Here is a 19,303-nt window from a genome sequence, read left to right on the forward strand (position 1 = left end):
AACCACACTGCCAATTCTGTCCAAATTCCTCTGAGAAGAATTTTACAATGTTTCTTCTCACAGCTTATCAGGTGAATTATAGACATTAAAAAGTAGCATGTAAATGTAAACATTCATAGATGGACAAGGACCAATTCTTTTTGCCGCTTGCAGGTCACTATGACAAATGTGTGTTTGCCCTTCGGGAGGAGAATAAGAGTGACATGAACACTGTACTGAACTATATCTTCTCTCACGCTCAAGTCACGAAGAAGAATCTTCTGGTCACAATGCTTATTGTAAGTACAATTTTTCAGAACTTGTAAGGATGATTAATGATATGAAAAAGTATTTCTTCTGATGGCTGTGGTCAGAGGAAAAGCTCTTGTCTTTTATAATTGTGGGATGAATGGGGCTTGGGGTGTGGATTAACAGTTTCTCACATCTTCCCTTGTCCTTGACCTGAAGGAACCTGCTCCAGTCAGGAAAGAATCGTTCCAGCTATTATGCATATAATCATGCACAGGAACTCAAATCTCTCGACTCTGCTTAGAGATGCCCTGTGCTTCTTCATTCCTGTTGTCACTCATGACAGTAGCTTTAAAATTTAGTCTTATCCAGCCAGTATACCCTTTCATTAGAACTCTTGTTTGTTCCATGAATGTCAGCAATGGCTCCAATGTCCAAAACTTAAAAGCAAAAACCAACCATTTGAAATCCAGTACTGCCCCTCCCCCACCAAAGAAAGCCATTTAAATGTATTCTGCATCTTCTTTGGTCCCATTCTGTTTTATTTACATAGAAACCTAAGCTCAGATTATTGTTTTGGTAGTAGATATATACTTTTGTCCCCATAACTAGTAATAATGAGAGTTTGTAAAAAGTGGGAATGAGAGGTGAGACTAGTGGATGTGAAGAGGACTAACGTATATTTGACTAGTGGGTGGAATTTTTGGTTTTAAAGATAACTTTTAAGTCCTTCATTCTTAGATTTTTCTGGTTGAGTTAATTCTAGGACTCAGAGAACAATAGGACTATTCTTAGAGTCCTCCACCCCATAAACAATTGCCTTGCTCCTGCATGTATGTCTTTTTCAGGGGACTAGAGTACTTTTGGCATCTAGAGTTTCCTTTCTTGTCTCTTTGTGGAATTGGCGTCTTTGGTACCTTAATTCCATCATTCCTTCTTGGAGGAAAAAAACTATAAATCTTCACTGTTATTTTTTGTTTCATAGTTCAGAATGTAGGGAAACTATGTCACATATCTGGTTTAGCACAGTGTCACTCATTCAGTTACCTGCCTAGCTGGTTAACTCTCTAGGGTATAACATTTTTTAAAAATTAGATACTTTTAAAAGTATGTAATTACAGGGAGAGTTCATTACCTTTGTTACCCTAGAATGGCTAGATGGTGAGGAAACCAGAATATGCATTTGAAAGGAAAAAAAATATCAGCACTATGTAATATTTCAGTTTCCCCAAGTTTTGACAAAGAAGTGATACTATCTATGGCAACATGACTGATTTTTTTCCTCATCAAGGAAGAAATCTCCAACTAGTTAGATTTTTTTCTTTTTAATTTTAATACAAAGATTGCAAATTCTCATTTGGATAAAGCCAAGACTTCCTGGCAGAAAAGGGTAATGATGAGGGAGTGGAAAAATCTGTCAGTTTTGACCCTAAAATGGGGTGGAATTTGCCTTTTCAGGAAGCTAATTATGGTGAGTTTTCATTTTATTATGATTACCTTTTTAAGGACTTAACAGTTTTCTGCACTAAAAATAGACCAAAGCCCAGAATCCTTGGAGCAGCAGAAGAGTAATGATCGTCCAGGACTGTCGCTGGGTTTCTTAAATTCTAATTTGTAAGATATAGGGGCTTGGCTCGCTCCTTTTGCGGAGTGATTGTAAGTAACGCTTGCCTTAAGAATCTCATTATTGGAACACGGAGCCATATTTCCTCTGAGAATTCTGGAGTAGCTTTGAGCCGGGGCTGTTCATTTCTCAAGTAATCACGCTGGTGTGATGGAGAGAGAAAATGGCAGCTGTTCGGAGCTCAGGCCTTCAATTTTCTTCAGAGTCCAGTCACTCAAGTGTGTAATTACACGGGGGTGCTGCAGAGGCGTTGGGCCCTGTCAGAGAACTGGTTTGAGGCTTTGCTTTCTGCTTTTGCCAGTCAGGACAGGCAGAAGCCAATGGGACTCTGACTTGCTGCTGTTCTTTTTCTCTCCACCTCGTCATCATGATTACTTCTTACCTGTGTGGATAGTACCCAAACTTTCTTTCCAACAGGCTGAGCACTTTGTTAGCGTTTGGGTTTGCATGAACAGGACAGGCGAGGAAGAACAGGAGGAGGAGGAGGAGGGGGGAAGAAGGTTGCAGATGTGAACCAGAAAGATGGCTTTGTCCTTTTCTTTATTTTGGCATTTCACATTTTTCTTTAAAAAACAAAACAAAACTTGGTAAACATAGTAGGATCTATAGGCTTTCATATCATTAAATTTCTTTTGAACCATCAGCTGTTTGCACTGCATTTTAGAGATATGGAGATCAAGACATTATTTGATGTTGATTGAGCTCAGGGCCCGCTAAGCAGTGACTTAGGAGCAGGGTTGAAAACTCAAAATGTGCTCCTTTCTGATCTGATATTCATGAATGCCAGATACGGGCTTTCTCTTTCCTTCTTTGGCAATGGTCAAGTCCTCCTGCCCCGCATCTGCATTACTGGTGGTAGCTGGTGAGAGCCATTTTAGTAGTTTGGATTACTTTTTCTGTAGGTCTTACTGTCTTTTACAGGTATACCTGGACATGGTAGAACTTGAATCCCCTAGTTTGTATTCTCAGCTGGTTTCATTACCTTGGCTTCCTGATTGATGGTTATGTGCGGAGCATTCCAATCTCTGCCTTCTAGGAGTAGGAAACGTTGATGGTGTGTTTTGTTGAGCTAGATGCTGATTTCAGGGGCTTTTGAACCTAGAGTGAGGGATCAAGAAAATCCAGGTTTCTGTGAATCAATGTTACAGAATGTGGGCTGCTCCAGGGAAGCCTTCATCCTTTTCAGGTATTAACATAACTTGCTTAGTGGTAATTTGCTGCAAGGTCTCACGAGCAAATTTCTTCTAATCTTTCAACTTACTGGAATAGCAAAATATCAAATAAAATGCTAAAGTTCTGTCAGGTTTTCTCCATTTTGAGGAATATTATGTCACAGTTGAAAACAAAGTCTGGAAGGCTAACAGTTTAATTTTTTGAAAGCTCTTCTAATTTTTTAAATTTAATTTTCCAGGAAAAAGCTTAGAACATTGTTTATGCTTACTTAGAGATATTTAGGAGACTCTTTGGCCAAATGAAGCAATTTGGTACCAGTAAAAATTATTAACATTCTCATAGCTGTCTAGGTAACCAAGTATTGAAAGAAAGCATATCCTTTAACCACCTTGACTTGAGTAGTTGTCATGTCACTACTTATATCTTATTTCTGGTATGGTCCACACGAACATGATATAAACCGTGCTTTCTTGTGAGTAATGCCATGCCTATGAGCCTCGGGTTTGGTTTAGGCAGAGGTCATTTAAAAATGCTGATCAGTGCTTTTCCTTCCTCCTGTTAATATGGTTGCAAATAATTTTGTCCAACATGTGGTGAAGAAGAATGTTTTTCTCGGTGAACCCAATTTACCAAAAAAGTGTGATATAAATTTCTTGTTAAACCTGTCCCATGACATCCTTGGAATGTCACAATGTCCAGCTATGACTAGAAGAAGCTTCCAGTCCATTGGTATTGGAATTGGTGCCTCACACAGCTAAACAGAGTTAGTGTTTTGGGTTGGTTTCAAATTAGATCGCATTCTTTTCATTTTAATTGCTTTCAGATGTTAGGGTGCTACGATCAAGTTAGACTATCTTCTGCTCTCCTGGCAGTCAGCTCTGTAACTCTGGTTATGGTTTTGACACTGAAGCATGTTTGTTATATTTCCCATCATTAGCCACCCTCAGGGTTAAGAATAAAAACAAGAAATAGCTGTGTGGTACCAATCTTAATCATTACTACATAATAATTTTCACTTAAACCTGCAGATTTATGCAAGTGACCTGTAATCCGAAAATCAGCAGGTGGGCTTATTAAATGAACTTCTTTACAATGAGAAAACATCTGCTGACATAATCACCATTTAATGTCATCATTACAAAATGTTTACCAGGATTAGATGGTCATGTTGGGCCCTCCAATTGCCCAGAGGAAGTCTGTCTCTAGGTGAAGGGACTGTAAACTTCCCTTTTGGATGTTTGGTTCTGATGAACAGAATGGTATTTCTTTTTTAGGGCTTTTTTCTTCAGCTTAAGACCTGAACACTGTGTCTAGGTCAAGGACGAGAGAGGGTTGCAAAAGTTACATAATTTTCTATTGCCAGTCTTTGCCTAAGTACTAAATAATGATAATGGAAAAAATAATATTTGATTGGAAAATTGCCAAGTCAGTACAAACTAATGGAAATAGTGGTTTATTCTTACTGTGTTTGATATTTCACATCCCTGAAAGGTCTGGTTTCTGTACTTTATCACAAGGAGCTCAAAAAGATTGTCATTTGGTGATCCTGAACGAATACTTATTCACCTACTATATTTTCTAATCTCCATAGTTCACTTTTCACATAGGTACTGCTTCCTTCCCCCTACCCTCTTTCCCACTCCCTTTCTTTCATAGTGGAAAGATGAAATCAAAAAGTGGTTTTCTGAAAAAAAGTGGTTTTGTGTGTTTTCTTTTTCCTTTTTTTTTTAACCTAAAACAGGATCTGTATAGTTAAGCAAGAGAGTAATTTTATTTTTACTTATTTGTTAGTTTAATCTCAAAAGATAAACCTGGATTTCCTTTCAAGGAAGTAGATTGAGTATGTGGCAGGTCTTCTCATTTTGTCACATTGACTTTTTTTGTTACTGTTGAGACTTTAAGTCTAGTTATTTGTAGAGTAGCATTACCCAGGACATCTCAGGTTTTTAAATATTTCAGTGGGTCGTTCTGATGATTGACGTAAATACCTCTGAAAGGAATATATGTAAGGAATATGTTTTCTCAGGAACAATAGGTAAAGAGGGATTTATGTAGGAAAAACTTACCTTGGTTTCCCTACCCACAGTATCTATTCTTTCCTTTTGTCTTTTTATGGTCTTTTCTTGGTAATTTTATATACAAGACAGAGCTAAAGTAGGTATAAATTTGCGAGTACATGAAACACAGAGTTTATTCTTGTATTATTTATTTATTATTGTATTATTTTTCTATAGAAGCAGCTGTAAACCTACTTTTGCCCCACCCTGTATTCCCTTGAAGTTATATTTTGCTTGTTGGTTCTCAACAAATCTGAGACTTTGTTGCATTTTCTCCCTCCTCTTTGCTTTTATGCCTTAGGATAGGTGGAATACGCCCAACTGAACCCTAGATTTATAGTCACTTTAGTAGCAGCTTTTCTTCTTCCCACTCAGATGAGCGAATTCTCTCTGTTAAATAGGTGAAAACAATACACACGTGCACTTCTTTAATTATAAATCCTATCATGTGTTTTACAACTCTGGACAGTTGGAGCAGACCTCTGGTTGATGGATTGGGGAACCAGAAAGTATTAGGTTGGCCAAAAAGTCTGTATGATTTTTTTCCATAAAATAAAAGACACATTTTTCATTTTCACCAATAACTTTATTGATTTGGATATTTTGAGTATATCTATCTCCTGCTATTGGCTCCTAGTGGATACAGGTCAGGGGTGCTGCTTACACATATTCCAATGCATAGGACAGCCCCACAGCAAAGAATTATTTGGCCAAAATGTCAATAATACCAAGAAACTTCTCAAACAACTTTTTGACACATTTGATCAGTCACAGCACTTTCCTCATGCACTGCACAAATCTTTTTGCATTTTAGTTGCCTTTTTACATTTCTAGAAATAATACACATTTTCAGTGTATTATGCTTTATTTTCTTCCATCTTCAATATTAAAGTAGCTGCACAAAAATCAATTTTGATAAGTTTTTTTAAATGCACACTGATATGGCAACTGTAACAATACAATCTAACAAAATTGTTTCAAGTGAAGTTAAAGACAGTTAAAGCACTCCTAGAGCCACCACGGACTTTTTGGCCATCCTAGTATTTTCTGCTTTAAAATGTTGGAGAAGCCCTCTCACCAGCATTGTGATGTCAAGTACTTCAAAACTACTTACCCTGTTATATGGAAAGTAGTACAGCTTGTAGAAAAAGTGTTTTGGGAAATGCATGTCTGCTTCAAAAACTGGAAGTCCCAAGCTTTTATTTATACTGCTGTGGTCATGGACTATAAAAACTATCTCTGAAATGGGGAAGATCTAAGTATGAAATGGAGATTCTTCAAGAAAATGGCTGATAATCAAGGTAGGGAGGAGATTAAAAAGCAGCAACAGGAAGCTGGGATATGGTCATCTTTCATATCCTACTAATAGTAAAAGGAGACTAAAAATTCACTAAATATAAAGGCAGTTATTTCAAATTGCAAGTAGAGGGAACTATACCAAATTGTGTATATTTTATGTGGTGTGGTATTAAGAGCTACTACTACAAATAGCTCTGTAAATTTCAAAAAGGACAGACCTTTATAAGAACTGCATCTGCAGCTTTTCAACTTAGATGAAAATTATATGGATGAATTTAGGGATTAAACTGACATTCCACTGGAGAAGAAACATTTTTCTCAAAACATAGAGATTTTTCTTAACAATTTTTAATTGTTAGGAGAGGAAGGACCCAGCACTGAATAAACCATGGGTTGTATTGTAGGAGGTGCGTTTTTTCTTCTAATCCATCTAAGGATTCACCATGTTTAGCTCTCCTGGAATGATTCTTGGTACAGCAAAAGGATAAATGATTTTGGGTATAGAATTGTCAGAATATGAGATGGTGTTTTTATTTAGTGTGTGTTTATAAATGAATAATTTGTTCTTGTGTTTCTGCTTTGCACCCTCCTGGGATGCTGAACATTTGGTTTGTGGAATGAAAACCACCAGGAGTGGTTCCTTTTGTTTTACTTTTTGCCTTTTTTCCAAAAGTGGGAGAGGGAACAGGAAGCCTTTATTCCCTACATTATTAATACTTAAAACCTCTTAAAACATCATCTTGCTATTTCTTACTCAGAGTCCCTTGACCCCTTTTAATGGTCTCTGATGATTTCTTCACGTTAAAAGTATGGTGTTGATATATAAAGAAATACATTTGGAATTTTGACTCTGAATGACTGAGAGATTTAAGCTCCTTCTAGCAGCAGTTTCCTCTGGGATCATCTTTACCACATTGTTTGGATTCAAAAGAAAACAAAAACCAGGAAGTGTGCATTTTTAAAAATCTAGCTATATTTACTTTGTTTTTATTTCCTTTTCCCCTGTTCAAAGCCCTAACCACCTCTGTTTCTTTTAATGCACATATGTATTTTTTGTTTTTCATATAAACAATTAGGATCAGTTGTGTGGCCGGGACCCTACTCTCACTGATGAGCTACTGAATATCCTCACAGAGCTAACTCAACTCAGTAAGACCACGAATGCTAAAGTGGCACTTCGAGCACGGCAGGTAAGGATGCCTGTTGGTTATCTTGAGGGAGGAATGATTTTCATAGATTGGGCAATGAGCTCCTACTCAGTCACCTTGCAGAGATGCAAATGTCTATGTCCCATTGCCCTCAGAACAAATATTTTCATGTGGTATATATTTTTTAAAGAGACAGGAAAAGATGAACGTTGAGTCTCTTTAAAATAGGAGCCCTTTTCCTATATAAAATCTTGTTATCATTCTCCATCCTTTCTGCTAGCCCTGTGATGGTAAATCAGGGTCGTGTGGAGGAAGGCAATAGACTCCATATTTCTTACTTCCCAAAGGGAGCTTAGAAGCAGGTGAAAACTTTTAAGTGTATAGGAAAAAAATCAAGTGTGGAAAGCAGAAAGATAATGAAATGAATCTTAGGGCTAGCAATCAGAACAACCCCGGAGAAGTCCAGTTAGTTTCCCCCTGTAGCCTTCATTTCCATTCCAAAAGGTTTCAGCAGGGAAGCCAAGAGTTGGCGCTCCCTTTGTGTTTCTGTGCATGGGCTCTGACAAGGAAGCAGCATTTGAAGCTGTTCAGTGACCTTCTGCTTTCTCTACAATTGTATCCATGTCACTGAACTACTCAAAGTTATTGAACCTCTCAGTGACCTGCTGAGAGTATTCAGGTCCTACCGTGTCCCTGTTTGTTTGTGACACTGCTATCACTCTCTCTGCCCCTCATATGCATTGGTATTACATCCTGATGCCCTTTCCTTGATACTGAGTACCTGGAGCTGTCAGAGCAGTTTTTCCCAGTCTGTCTTTCTACTTCAGAGTTGCAAAAGGCTAGCTCTGCTGCATCCACCTTCCCCACAACTGCTCCCTGCCAGACCTGATTCCCAATTAACAGCTAGTCAGGCAGTCCCCAGGACTAGCAGCTTTGCAATGGTAAATCACATGCACTGATGGAACTTGATTGAAGCTGTTTTCTCTCCCTTCCCCCAACCCCTCATGGGAAATAGCCCACAACGCAAATCATGGAGAGAGTCAACTGAGATGCAGTATTTGGTGGCATTGGCTTTATGTTACAGGCCCTAGAAGTTGTTTTACTTGGTCTCTGTTTTATCTTTGATGCCTGCACTTAGAGATTTATATTTATTGCTTTTGTATCAGAGCTGCCTAATAGGAGCCTAGAATAATCACTCCCTCAGGAACTTATGCCTCTTATTTCGCTCTCACTCTAGGTTCTTATTGCCTCTCATTTGCCATCATATGAGCTTCGCCATAACCAAGTAGAGTCTATCTTCCTATCAGCTATTGACATGTACGGACATCAGTTTTGCATTGAGAACCTACAGGTATACTTATAGCCCTTTTCTACCTCTCTATACTCTTGTTCCCTTTATTCTCAAACATAGTTTAATTAAGTAATCAATCAATTTTGATTTTTTGTGTAATGAAGTTTTATACCTTGACTTTCTAAAATGATTTATACTTCTGAATATTTTTTTCATTAAAAATGCTGTTAGAATTGTGATTTAGTTTAAAATCTAATAGGTCTGCCTTGATAGAAGTGTCCTATTGAAGTCTACCTCTTGTGCTTTAATTTTCTTTTAAAGCTTCCTATTCAGCTTTATAGAGAGCCAATTTTATAAAAGAGTACTGGCTAATTTTACTAATTAGAAAGACCTTGACTATTATTTTTTTAAACATCATTTTCTCAGGAATGACTTTTTATTTGTCTACTTGAACATAAGGATGATATTGTTATATCTAGCTAGAAGAGTCTTCAAGCTTTCTTTTAGATTTCCTTCTGGGGAATGTAGAGAGGGAAGAAGGATGTTTTTGTTTATTTGGTTCATAGTTGAAATAGAGGGTTTCAATTGGGGTTCAAATCTACTGGTTTATCTTAGTGGAGTTGAGACAATATTTAAGAAGTTGATTCATATATATGTCCGAAAGGATAATAATAGTCATAAACACTTATATTAGCATAAAATTAATGCATTGTTAATGCATTCTAAGAGTTATGTATATTAACTCTTTGAATGCTCACAACAGCCTATGAGCATAGGTTATTATTATTTTCCCCATTTTGTAGCTTCAGGAAGCTGAGGCACAAAGAAGGTAAGTTTGTACATGGCATTCATAGATAAAATTCTTAAGTTTTACTGAAATGCTTCAAATGCTAAATTTTGTCTATTGAAATTATTCTTTTTTGGATGTAATGGTTTAAGTTTGTCTTTGTACCTTCCAGAAACTCATCTTGTCCGAAACATCTATCTTTGATGTTTTACCAAACTTCTTCTATCACAGCAACCAGGTAGTGAGGATGGCAGCTCTGGAGGTAAGTTTTCTTAGTAATGTAACATGACATGACCTTTTTCTTAGTTTCTGGTTGATTTCTTCTGTCTGTTTGGATATTGTATCAGTTCTTTTTCTTTGGCTTTAAGGTTGGTTCCTAAGAGTAGAATCTTCTTTTCCTCTGAAACTAATGCTGCTGAACTATGGTCTTGCTTTACCCAAGTATTTCAGCTGAACTAATCACCAGGTTCTGGGCTCTAATCGCAGGAGAACAGCTGCCTGCACTTTTTAATAGTGCCTGCTTCCTAGGTATATTTCATTATCCCATTTCATAATGAATTAGCATTTCCTATATCACAAAAAGTGAAAAAGCATACGTCTGATCAGAACATGTACTGTATTGTGATTCAGGCCAAATAAAATGGATTTTACTTGTATTCTGAATTGTCAAGCAACTCTTATGAAATATTTCATCATAGGAAAAAATGTCATAACATTTAATGAACTGTGTTTTAGGTGCTTTACTTTATTTTTCTCATTTAATCTTACAATTACGTCATGAAATAAGAAGGGAGACTGAGAGGTTAAGTGACTTGTCTAAATTCACATAGGTAATAAGTGGAAGAGTTTGCATTTGAATCTGACTCACAGACTTTTGTTTCCACTACAGCTCACTACCTCATTAAGCACAAAAATTGCAGGCCCTCAATACTGCTGTACAATTGCCAAATGGATATTTTTTGAAGATGAGGAAAAGGAGTGTTTTAGATGATCTTATGTAATATGACATCACTACAGTTTGTTGCAAGCTCTTTCGAGATACTCTATTTGTATTCTGTGGGTAGAGTGTAATGTATCCTACTCAGTAAATACCAAATTTTAAGAATATCTAAATGTTTTACAGTACTTTAATGCCATTTAATGAGAAATCTCCTTATATACCTCACATGCTGATAGAATTCCATGTAGCATTTTATGTGCTTGGCAAATTGCCTGTGAAGTGCTCAAGGTTGGACTGATGGTTTTTGCTGAGATGTAGCCTGTTGCTGTTTCTTTTAACTCTTGAGCCAAGTAGTATGTTTGAGATATTATATATCAAATTATGTCCTCATGTTTTTGCCTAATGTTTGGGTGATATAAATAATCTAAAATTTATTTCGGGCAATGGGAAAACTAAATAAAACAAAAGTACAAGGTAATAAAAAGGTTGGACTGTATTATCTTTCTGTCTTCTCTCTTTACTCCTCAAGTGGCCTGGAATCAGCGCCTTTCATTTTTTTCACTGCTTGCTTTTATCTTCTGTTGAAATGATTATGCATAATGAGTTAATTAAGTTGTGGTTCTGTATGCTCTCTTTTGCTAAAGATCAAACCTTCTCCTGAGTTTAGGTTAGTGTGAAAGGTTCATGGCACAGCTAGATGTGTCCAGCGAGGCAGACTTGTTTTGTTTTCATTTATAGTCATGCATATCATTTTAAGATTCCAGCTTTATTAATTAAAGCAAGGTATTCTTATACAGAGCTTTGAGACTTCTGTCATCGCAGACCACCTTCTCTATCAGATACTCTTATCTCCTGTTTTAAAGGTGTATTTACTGAGGATTACTTTTTAACCAGGTATATGTTCGAAGGGCTTACATTGCCTATGAACTTAACAGTGTACAACACCGCCAGCTTAAGGACAACACCTGTGTGGTGGAATTCCAGTTCATGCTGCCCACGTCTCATCCAAACAGGTAAGTTTGAGCTCTTAGGTCCATCTGAGCCAGCCAGCACTCTATCAGGAGATTTAAAGGAGTAATGTGTGTGACAATTCCATGTTTTTTATAGCTAGAAATATAGAGCAGAAAATGAACAAATTTAAACCATGAGAGAAGAGTCTCTTCTGCCCACTGGTTGTTTTTTTTTTTTTATTTTTTTCCACCTTTGACCTGTAGGGATAAAGTATGGTCTAATTAAGATAAAAGTTCAGGATTACTGTTTATTTTTGCTTACATTTTGTCACTGAGGAAACATAGTTCTTTTTTTTAAGTTAGGAAGAACTTACTAGCATTTTACTTGATGGAACTTGGCCAGAAAATTACTTTTTTTAGCAGTTTAAGTGAACCCTTGGATATAAAAATATCTTGGGTGGAATGCTATTCTTTTCAATATATTTTCTATGGATTAAGGTTATACCTAATCCAATTTCATTATCTACCTAAAAACAGACTCTTGAATTTAGCATTTGACACGCAGTTTTAAAAATCACATTCCAGAGGCAAACTTAAATTCAAGTAAATTATTTAACTAAGCCATGTTAATTCCACTATTTTTCCCTTCCTAAGCCCTTAAAAAAAATAAAATGTACATATGGAAATTTGTTTTAATATTGCTTTTGTTTTAAAATGAAAACACTTTATACTGTATACTCATTTATTTTTCAACTATTCTGAGGCAGTGGAAACCTAGGAATTTCACCTACATGTATGTTCATCCCTTTTTGTATTTTCATTCTTTTTAGTAATACCACAGGAAATATAAATACCACAGCCAATCTTAAGCTTCCCCCCTCCATTTCTTCTTTATAGCCTTTGGTTCTTCACTTTATATTACAAAGTGCCATGTCTTTGGGGACCCTTAGTTGCAGACACCAGAAATAGCTTTGTTCTGAATTGCCACTTCACCCAAAGCAGTAGAAACCCTTCCTAGAGACAAAGAAGTCTGTGCTGAGACTTTTGGCCACTGGATGCCACTGTTGATCCAGCAGAGGTCAGCAGAAGAGCAGAGAGGCATCTTTGGGAAAAGTACTTCTCTTTGTCTCAGAAGATCCTTTCACTTCTCTACCTCAAAAATACCTTACGGCTGGCAGAGAAAGCGTATGTCCTTGATTTCGCAAGCCTCTCTTGGTACATTTTTGCCTCCATGGATTTCAGAATCTCATTTTCTAGAAACGAATGGTTGTCCTTCAGTGAGTGGCGAAGTACTCATGGCACACATGGGCTCAGCCCTCAGTCGTCTTTCTTTTCCTGCATTCCTTGAATAATTGTAAGGAACTACAAGCTATAGTTAATGCTCTTTGTAATTCTCAGGACATTCTCCTTTTCTTCCTGCTTTCTACTACCTCTTCCCTTTGGGCAGTGATTTGTAGTCAGGCTGCAGAGCGGCTTGTGATTTCCTTCTCTCCTCATCGCTCCCCTTGTCTTTCTGAATTGCTCTCCCTGTCCTACTTTTTTATTTGTGGATATGTGTATATGTGTCCAGTTTGGTGAGGGATAGTCAACTGGAAAATGAGAGAAATGCTCCTTAACTGTTAAGAAATCTTATTCACTTTTAAATCTCAAGGGTGTGAATCTTAATTATTTCTGATACGGTTTCAAAACTTGTACTCTTGTCCCTCCCAGCATCTGAAGTATACACACCCCCAGGGATAAAAGACCACACTTGGACAGACTATAATTCTGTCATCTCTGGAAAGTCTTCTTTGGTTGTGTGTATATAAAATGATACACTGCTGGATAATTATTATTATTATCATTACTATTGGTATAGATATAAAGGTAAAGATAAGGGCAAATAAAAGAGCAAAGAAAATAATCTTCTGACAACCAGAAAAATGTAAAAACTACTCTAATGCTTTTTTTAGATCTGAAGTCCCTGTTAGTTTAGGAATATAAAATGTATTATCTGATTAAATCACAGAATGATATATTCAGTTTAGAGTATAATTTATTCAGTTATTACAAGTTGAATTTTGTTTTAGAAGATTTTATATTTTCTTACAAACATTTTTGTTACAGTGTGGAATTGTGACCTTTTTCTGACACCAACTGGGATACTGCAATTCAATTGTGATGCTAACCACCTTGAATTAGAGCAGATGTGATAGTTAAAGGCTCAGTTCTCCACAAAACCGCTCCTTATTCAGATGAGCCCACAGATGGGGTTCCCAGGCCACTGCATTTTTTACCAATTGGCTACAAATTTGGGGGCTCCCATGGTACCTTCAAGTTCAGCACTTCACTAGAACAACTTGCTAGAACTCAGGAAAGCACTATACTTATGATCACAATTTTGTTATAAAGGACAGAGATCAGGACCAGCCAAATGTTAAGACGCATTGAGTAAGGTCTGAGTGGGCCCTGAACAGAAAGAATAGAGCCTCTCTATTCTTTCCCTACAGAACCAGGGTATGTCATCCTACCATCATATCAGTGTATTCACCAACCAAGAAGTTCCATTGAGCTTCACTGTCCAGAATTTTTATCAGGGTTTCATTACAACAACATGATCTATTAAATCATAGGCCACATGATTAAACTTGATCTCCAACCTCTCCCTCCTCCACAGAGGTCCATCTAGCTCAAAGCCCCAACCCTCTAATTACATGTTTGGTCTTTCTAGTGAGCAGCCCTTGTCCTGAGTTATTTCATCTCAGCATAAATTCAGGTGTGATCCAAGGGGCTCATGAATAATGAAGTCACTTCTGTTACTTGAGAAATTTCAAGGATTTAGTCTCTCTCTCTCCCTATCTCTATCAGGAACCAGGGATAAAGGCCAAAGAGTTGATTATATAATAGGCCTGCTTACCTTACAAAAGAATTCTAAGGTCTCTTAGTTTTAGCTAGTTTTGAGCCAAGTTCCAGCTTTTTTCCTAACTCCAATACTTTTATTCTTTTCTATTCTTACCATTTTAAATAAGCAGATAATAAGCATGTTGTTTCTTATTCTATGGAAATAAGTTACAGGAAACTATTTACCAGTGGGCATTCCACTTCCAGTCCTGTAAGGCTCTGGGACACGATTATGTCCACTAAGCTCTAAGTTAATGCTTCTAAGAATTATCTAGGAAGTGCTATAAAAATAAACATATTGGGGTCCTGACTCCCAAGATTCTGATTTATTTTGAACCGGAGTCCAGGGGACCACTTTTTGAAAAGGCTCTGATAATTCTGATGAACAATTGCAATTGAGAATCACTACTGCTAGACCAAGTACTATCCAACACAAATACAGTAGTCCCCCTTATCTATGGAGGATACACTCCAAGACACGCCCCGCCGTGGATGCCTGAAAGCATGGATAGTACCAAACCCCATGTATACTGTTTTTTTCCTATACATACCTATGATAAAGTTTAATTTATAAATTAGGCACAGTAAGAGATTAACATCAATAATAAAAACACGGAAGTTAGAACAATTTAATAAAAAGTTATATGAATGTAGCCTTTCAAAATATCTTACTTTGTTATACCTACCCTTCTTGCGATGCTATGAGATAAGACAATTACTATGTGGTGAGATGAAGTGAGGTACTCAGAATGGTACACAATTTAAAACTTATGAATTGTTTATTTCTGGAATTTTCCACTTGATTATTTTCAGACCTTTGTAGACCGTGGGCAGCTGAAACCACAGAAAGTGAAACAACAAATAAGGGGGACTACTGTATAATGCAAGCCACATGTGTAATTTTAAATTTTCTATTCGCCATGTTTAAAAGGGTAATAAGAAAAGATAAAATTACATTTAAATACATTTTATCTAACCTGTTATAGTCAAGATACCATTTAAATACATAATAAAAAATTATCAATGAAATATCTTCCATTCTTCTTACTAATAAGCCTTTGAAATTTATAGTGTATTTTATACTTACAGCATGTTTTGATACAGACTAGCTATTTATAGTATATTTTATACTGATAGCCTGTCTTGATACAAACTAGCCATATTTCAAGTCTTCTTAGCCACATGGACAGCTCAACTCTAGACCAAAAATTAATTAAGACAATTATACTAAGTCCTCTTTGTTTTATGTTAATAGTAGTACCTCTTAGAGTGATTTAAAAATAAAAAGACTCTTATTCTTATATTACTTGTTCTTAGTAGTAATATCAGGAATTATCCACACCTGATATTATAGATATTCTGCTATGATATTTAATGCATACTTTAAAAAACATTCAATAGGAACAGAGATTAGACATAGGAATATACATATTTCACTTACCAGTGAAAAACACAATTTTATAGTATTTTTCCCAATTGGGGTTAACAAAGCAAAAATTCTTGGGGGAGAAAATAGATTCTTTAACCAATTTTTACTTTTACTTTTTCTTTCTGGGCACTTGGTCTTCACATTCCTAGCCAGGCATTCATTTCAAGTAGACTAAATGTGCCCAGCAAGTCCTTAGAAGTGAGTATCTTTCTAATGTGTATTATCAAAGCAAGACTACAGTCTTCTGTTGTGTATGGGATCTCCTGGTGGAATGCCATTCCTGCAGTTTGTTTTTGACTAGTGATTTAGCCCTCATGGGTTGGGATGAAACATGGTTTTCTGTCTGCAAACTGACAACAGCAGAGTAATTTTTTCAGGAAAATGTCTTTGTAACTTTGGGTTGAAGACCCATGTCCCATTAGAACATTGTTTGATTTTTAGGGAATTAGGCAAAACACAAGTAATTTCCATTGCAGATAAGTAGAGCAGCCTCTAGGAAGGGAGAAGACATCCCCACTTTTTTGGGGGAGCACATTTGGGCAGTTAGTGAGTAGCCAACATGTTTGGTACCTTTTTATTTTTGTTTAAATTTATTATAGGATTTCATATTGCTTAAAATTTTTTAATACTTTAAGATATTTTTATTTTACTGTGGAAAAGAACATTTAACATGAAATCTACCCTTCTAACAAAATTTTAAGTGTACAATATTGACTTTAGGTACAGTGTGGTACAATGTTGTACAACAGATCTCTAGCATTTATTCATTTTGCTTGACTGAAACTTTTACTTGACATTTAGTTACTCTGTTTCAGTATAACTTGGCTTTTTCTTTCCTCATACTGCTCTCTGTATTTCCAAAAAAAAAAAGAAGAAGCCAATCACTTAAGAGTTTATTTCTAATATCAAGCTTTGCACAGTGACAGTATCGTAGCCAATGAGGCTATCCAAGGCATGATTATTGCTAATTTAAAACTACTTTTGAACTCAGTGACTTTCTACATCATCCTTCTTGCTAGGTAGGCTTCAGTCAAGGTATCTTATCTTCTTGATCTTCTACTGAAGACTTTCAAGTTTTTTCTGGCAATTTATTCGGCATCTCCAGGTCTTATTCACCAGAGGATCCAGTTATTTAGAGCTTCACTCAGGAAAGCTCCTGTTGTAAATATACCCTTTTCTTCTTAAATTCCCTTGAGTAGCAGCAGCTGTAGAAACTTTCTTGACTTAAGCAGAATAGGAAACCTATGCATATGTGACGTGTGTGTGTGTGTGTGTGTGTGTGTGTGTGTGTGTCTTTATCTTCTTAGTATTTAAAGGCTATGTTCTACTGTATGTGAATTTTTTTGAGGGGAGAGGATTTTTGCTTTTTTGTTTGTTTTTTAAAGGTGACTTATAACCAGTTTGCAAATGGTCTTAAAGAAGTGAATGAGTTTCTTCAGTCATTTTCTTGGTGCAGGAATAGTCTGGATGGCTGGTCTGCTCTAGGAGAACATTATTATTGTTATTATAGACTTTCAGGACTTGACTCTCTTGTCTAAAATTCCATCAGCTCAGCTCTTCAGTGAGTTCCACCAGTATTTTACATAAATTCATCCCAGAGCTCAGACTATATCATTAAGCATTCCTTTTTCTCTTTCTTCTCCAGTTAAGCGCAGGGTTTAGAGCCTGAAGCATGTGGGTGTTTGTCTTTTTTCCCCATTCTGAGACCCTAGTTTATCATGCACTGAGACTAGTAATGGAAAAGCTGATTATACTAAAGCATCGCCCTGAATGTCTTTATTCTTGACAATTCATCGAATCATTTGACATTCAGGATTTCACTTAGCTTTGGGCATATTAAGTTACTGAGAATAATCTGGAAACAGATAAGTTGTTTAGGCAACCTCTGTATTTGATCTTCTAAAATACAGCTATGTTTATACAAACATGTGAGGTACATTATCCCATAAACTCTGACTATGCATCTGGCTATACATATTAAGACAGTCTGGGACTTTAAAACTTAAAACTCCAAATGTTTTTCATGAGTAATACATGTTAACAAACATAGTTCATTTTAAAAATAACTTTACCTGTGATTCAAATAAGAAGCATCAAATTGATGCAGGAGATGAAAGTATATTTTGTATGTTTCTATACATATGTAATGGGTGAGGACCTATTGGTGTTTATTTTCACCTATTTTTTTTAGATGGAAATTCATGCTTTAGTTAAGTTGAGTGTATCCTATCTGCTATTCGCTCCTTGTGATTTTGGCCTTCTTTGTTACAATGTTTTAATTCAAGTATTTTCCTTTTTTTCATGTCGCGCATCCAGAAGAGGTCGGCTGTGTTCTCCTCTGATAGCACATGTTTGGCTATGTTCTCCTTTGATAGCACATGTTTTGGTCATGTTTAGGCTGCTTGGCACCTTCAGTACTTAGCTGCCAATGTGTGGCATCTGGACCTTCTTTTTGTGAAGAAGGGTCTGAGGAAGTTCACGAATCAGAAGCCTTCCATGTGACTAATCAATAGCCTGCTGCCATTTTTGAGAATTCTGATAATTCTCAAAATTCTCACCCAGAGATTAGACCCTTCTTTAGATCATAGTGAGACACTCAAAGTCACCCAACTTATAGCATTTTTTAGCAGCAGGAGCACTTGGTTGTAGTTAGCAGGCCAGAAAGAGCTATAAATAAATAAAATCCTTCAGTGCTTGCTTCTTTCATTCAGGGTAGTCTGCTGATAAGATGCAAGCATCTGGGAGGAGAAGATTCTCAGCAGGTTTAAGTGCTTACCAAAGTGCTTTCCTGTATCCATGGCTCAGCTACTAGTCTCCGCTGTGTTATTTTGGCACTCTAGACTTGTAAGGTTGGAGAGTCGAGTTTAAAACTCTCAGTATATTATTAGAGTAGCCCAAGGTCCCTTCTTATCAAGGAAGACTAGCTGATTCCAGGGGGAGGAAAAGCAGAATCCAGGGCACTTGTAAATCCCTGCAGTTTTGTCCTGTGGGTTTGTAGCTAATTATACAACAGGCAGCAGTAATATGCTATAGCTCTGTTGGCATACTTGTTTCAGAAAGAGCCAAGTCTTCCAGCAGAGCAAAGAAAGGGCTTTGAGGGGGGATGCAAATGAATGAGTCAGTGATGATTTTATTGTAAACTAAAGCTCTGCAGTGAATCAGGCCATCTGAACCGCAAGGTGGTGGGGGAGATGCCAGTAGAAATACATGGTTCAGATGTGTTTGTAGCTCTTGATTTGGATTCTCCTGCAGAAATATAGTCACGCAAGGAGACCACCACTGGTCACAGCCAGTCAAATTGCTCTTTCTCCGATGGTACTGCTGTTAGTGACTGCTAGTAGGTTATTCAGCCGACCTCTTCTGATTCTGCTTTGCTGCCTGATTTCAAAAGATTTGCCCTGTATTGCTCTCAGTCACAGCTTGGTGTAACCACTGCTTGTTTGCATGCATTCCCATCATTTTCATATAGGGTCTTTTTTTCCCCTTCAAGTTAGAAG

The 19,303-nt window shown here is 36.8% G+C and overlaps 1 protein-coding gene and 1 pseudogene across 2 annotated transcripts in view; both read left to right on the top strand.

Moving 5' to 3' along the window:
• ACACA (acetyl-CoA carboxylase alpha) overlaps positions 1-19,303 on the top strand; it is a 219,182-nt gene that overhangs the window by 75,331 nt on the left and 124,548 nt on the right. For both annotated transcript variants that reach the window (XM_054574834.1, XM_054574835.1), the window contains exons 25-29: positions 154-278; positions 7,458-7,571; positions 8,767-8,880; positions 9,780-9,869; positions 11,442-11,560. In XM_054574834.1, coding sequence (XP_054430809.1) covers positions 154-278; positions 7,458-7,571; positions 8,767-8,880; positions 9,780-9,869; positions 11,442-11,560 — 562 coding nt within the window. The remainder of the gene's footprint in view (positions 1-153; positions 279-7,457; positions 7,572-8,766; positions 8,881-9,779; positions 9,870-11,441; positions 11,561-19,303) is intronic.
• LOC129071607 (uncharacterized) lies at positions 16,715-16,871 on the top strand (annotated as a pseudogene).

The sequence above is a fragment of the Pteronotus mesoamericanus genome, unplaced genomic scaffold (genome assembly GCF_021234165.1).
Source record: "Pteronotus mesoamericanus isolate MK-2021 breed Mesoamerican mustached bat unplaced genomic scaffold, CSHL_Meso_final contig_269, whole genome shotgun sequence".
Lineage (NCBI taxonomy): Eukaryota > Metazoa > Chordata > Mammalia > Chiroptera > Mormoopidae > Pteronotus > Pteronotus mesoamericanus.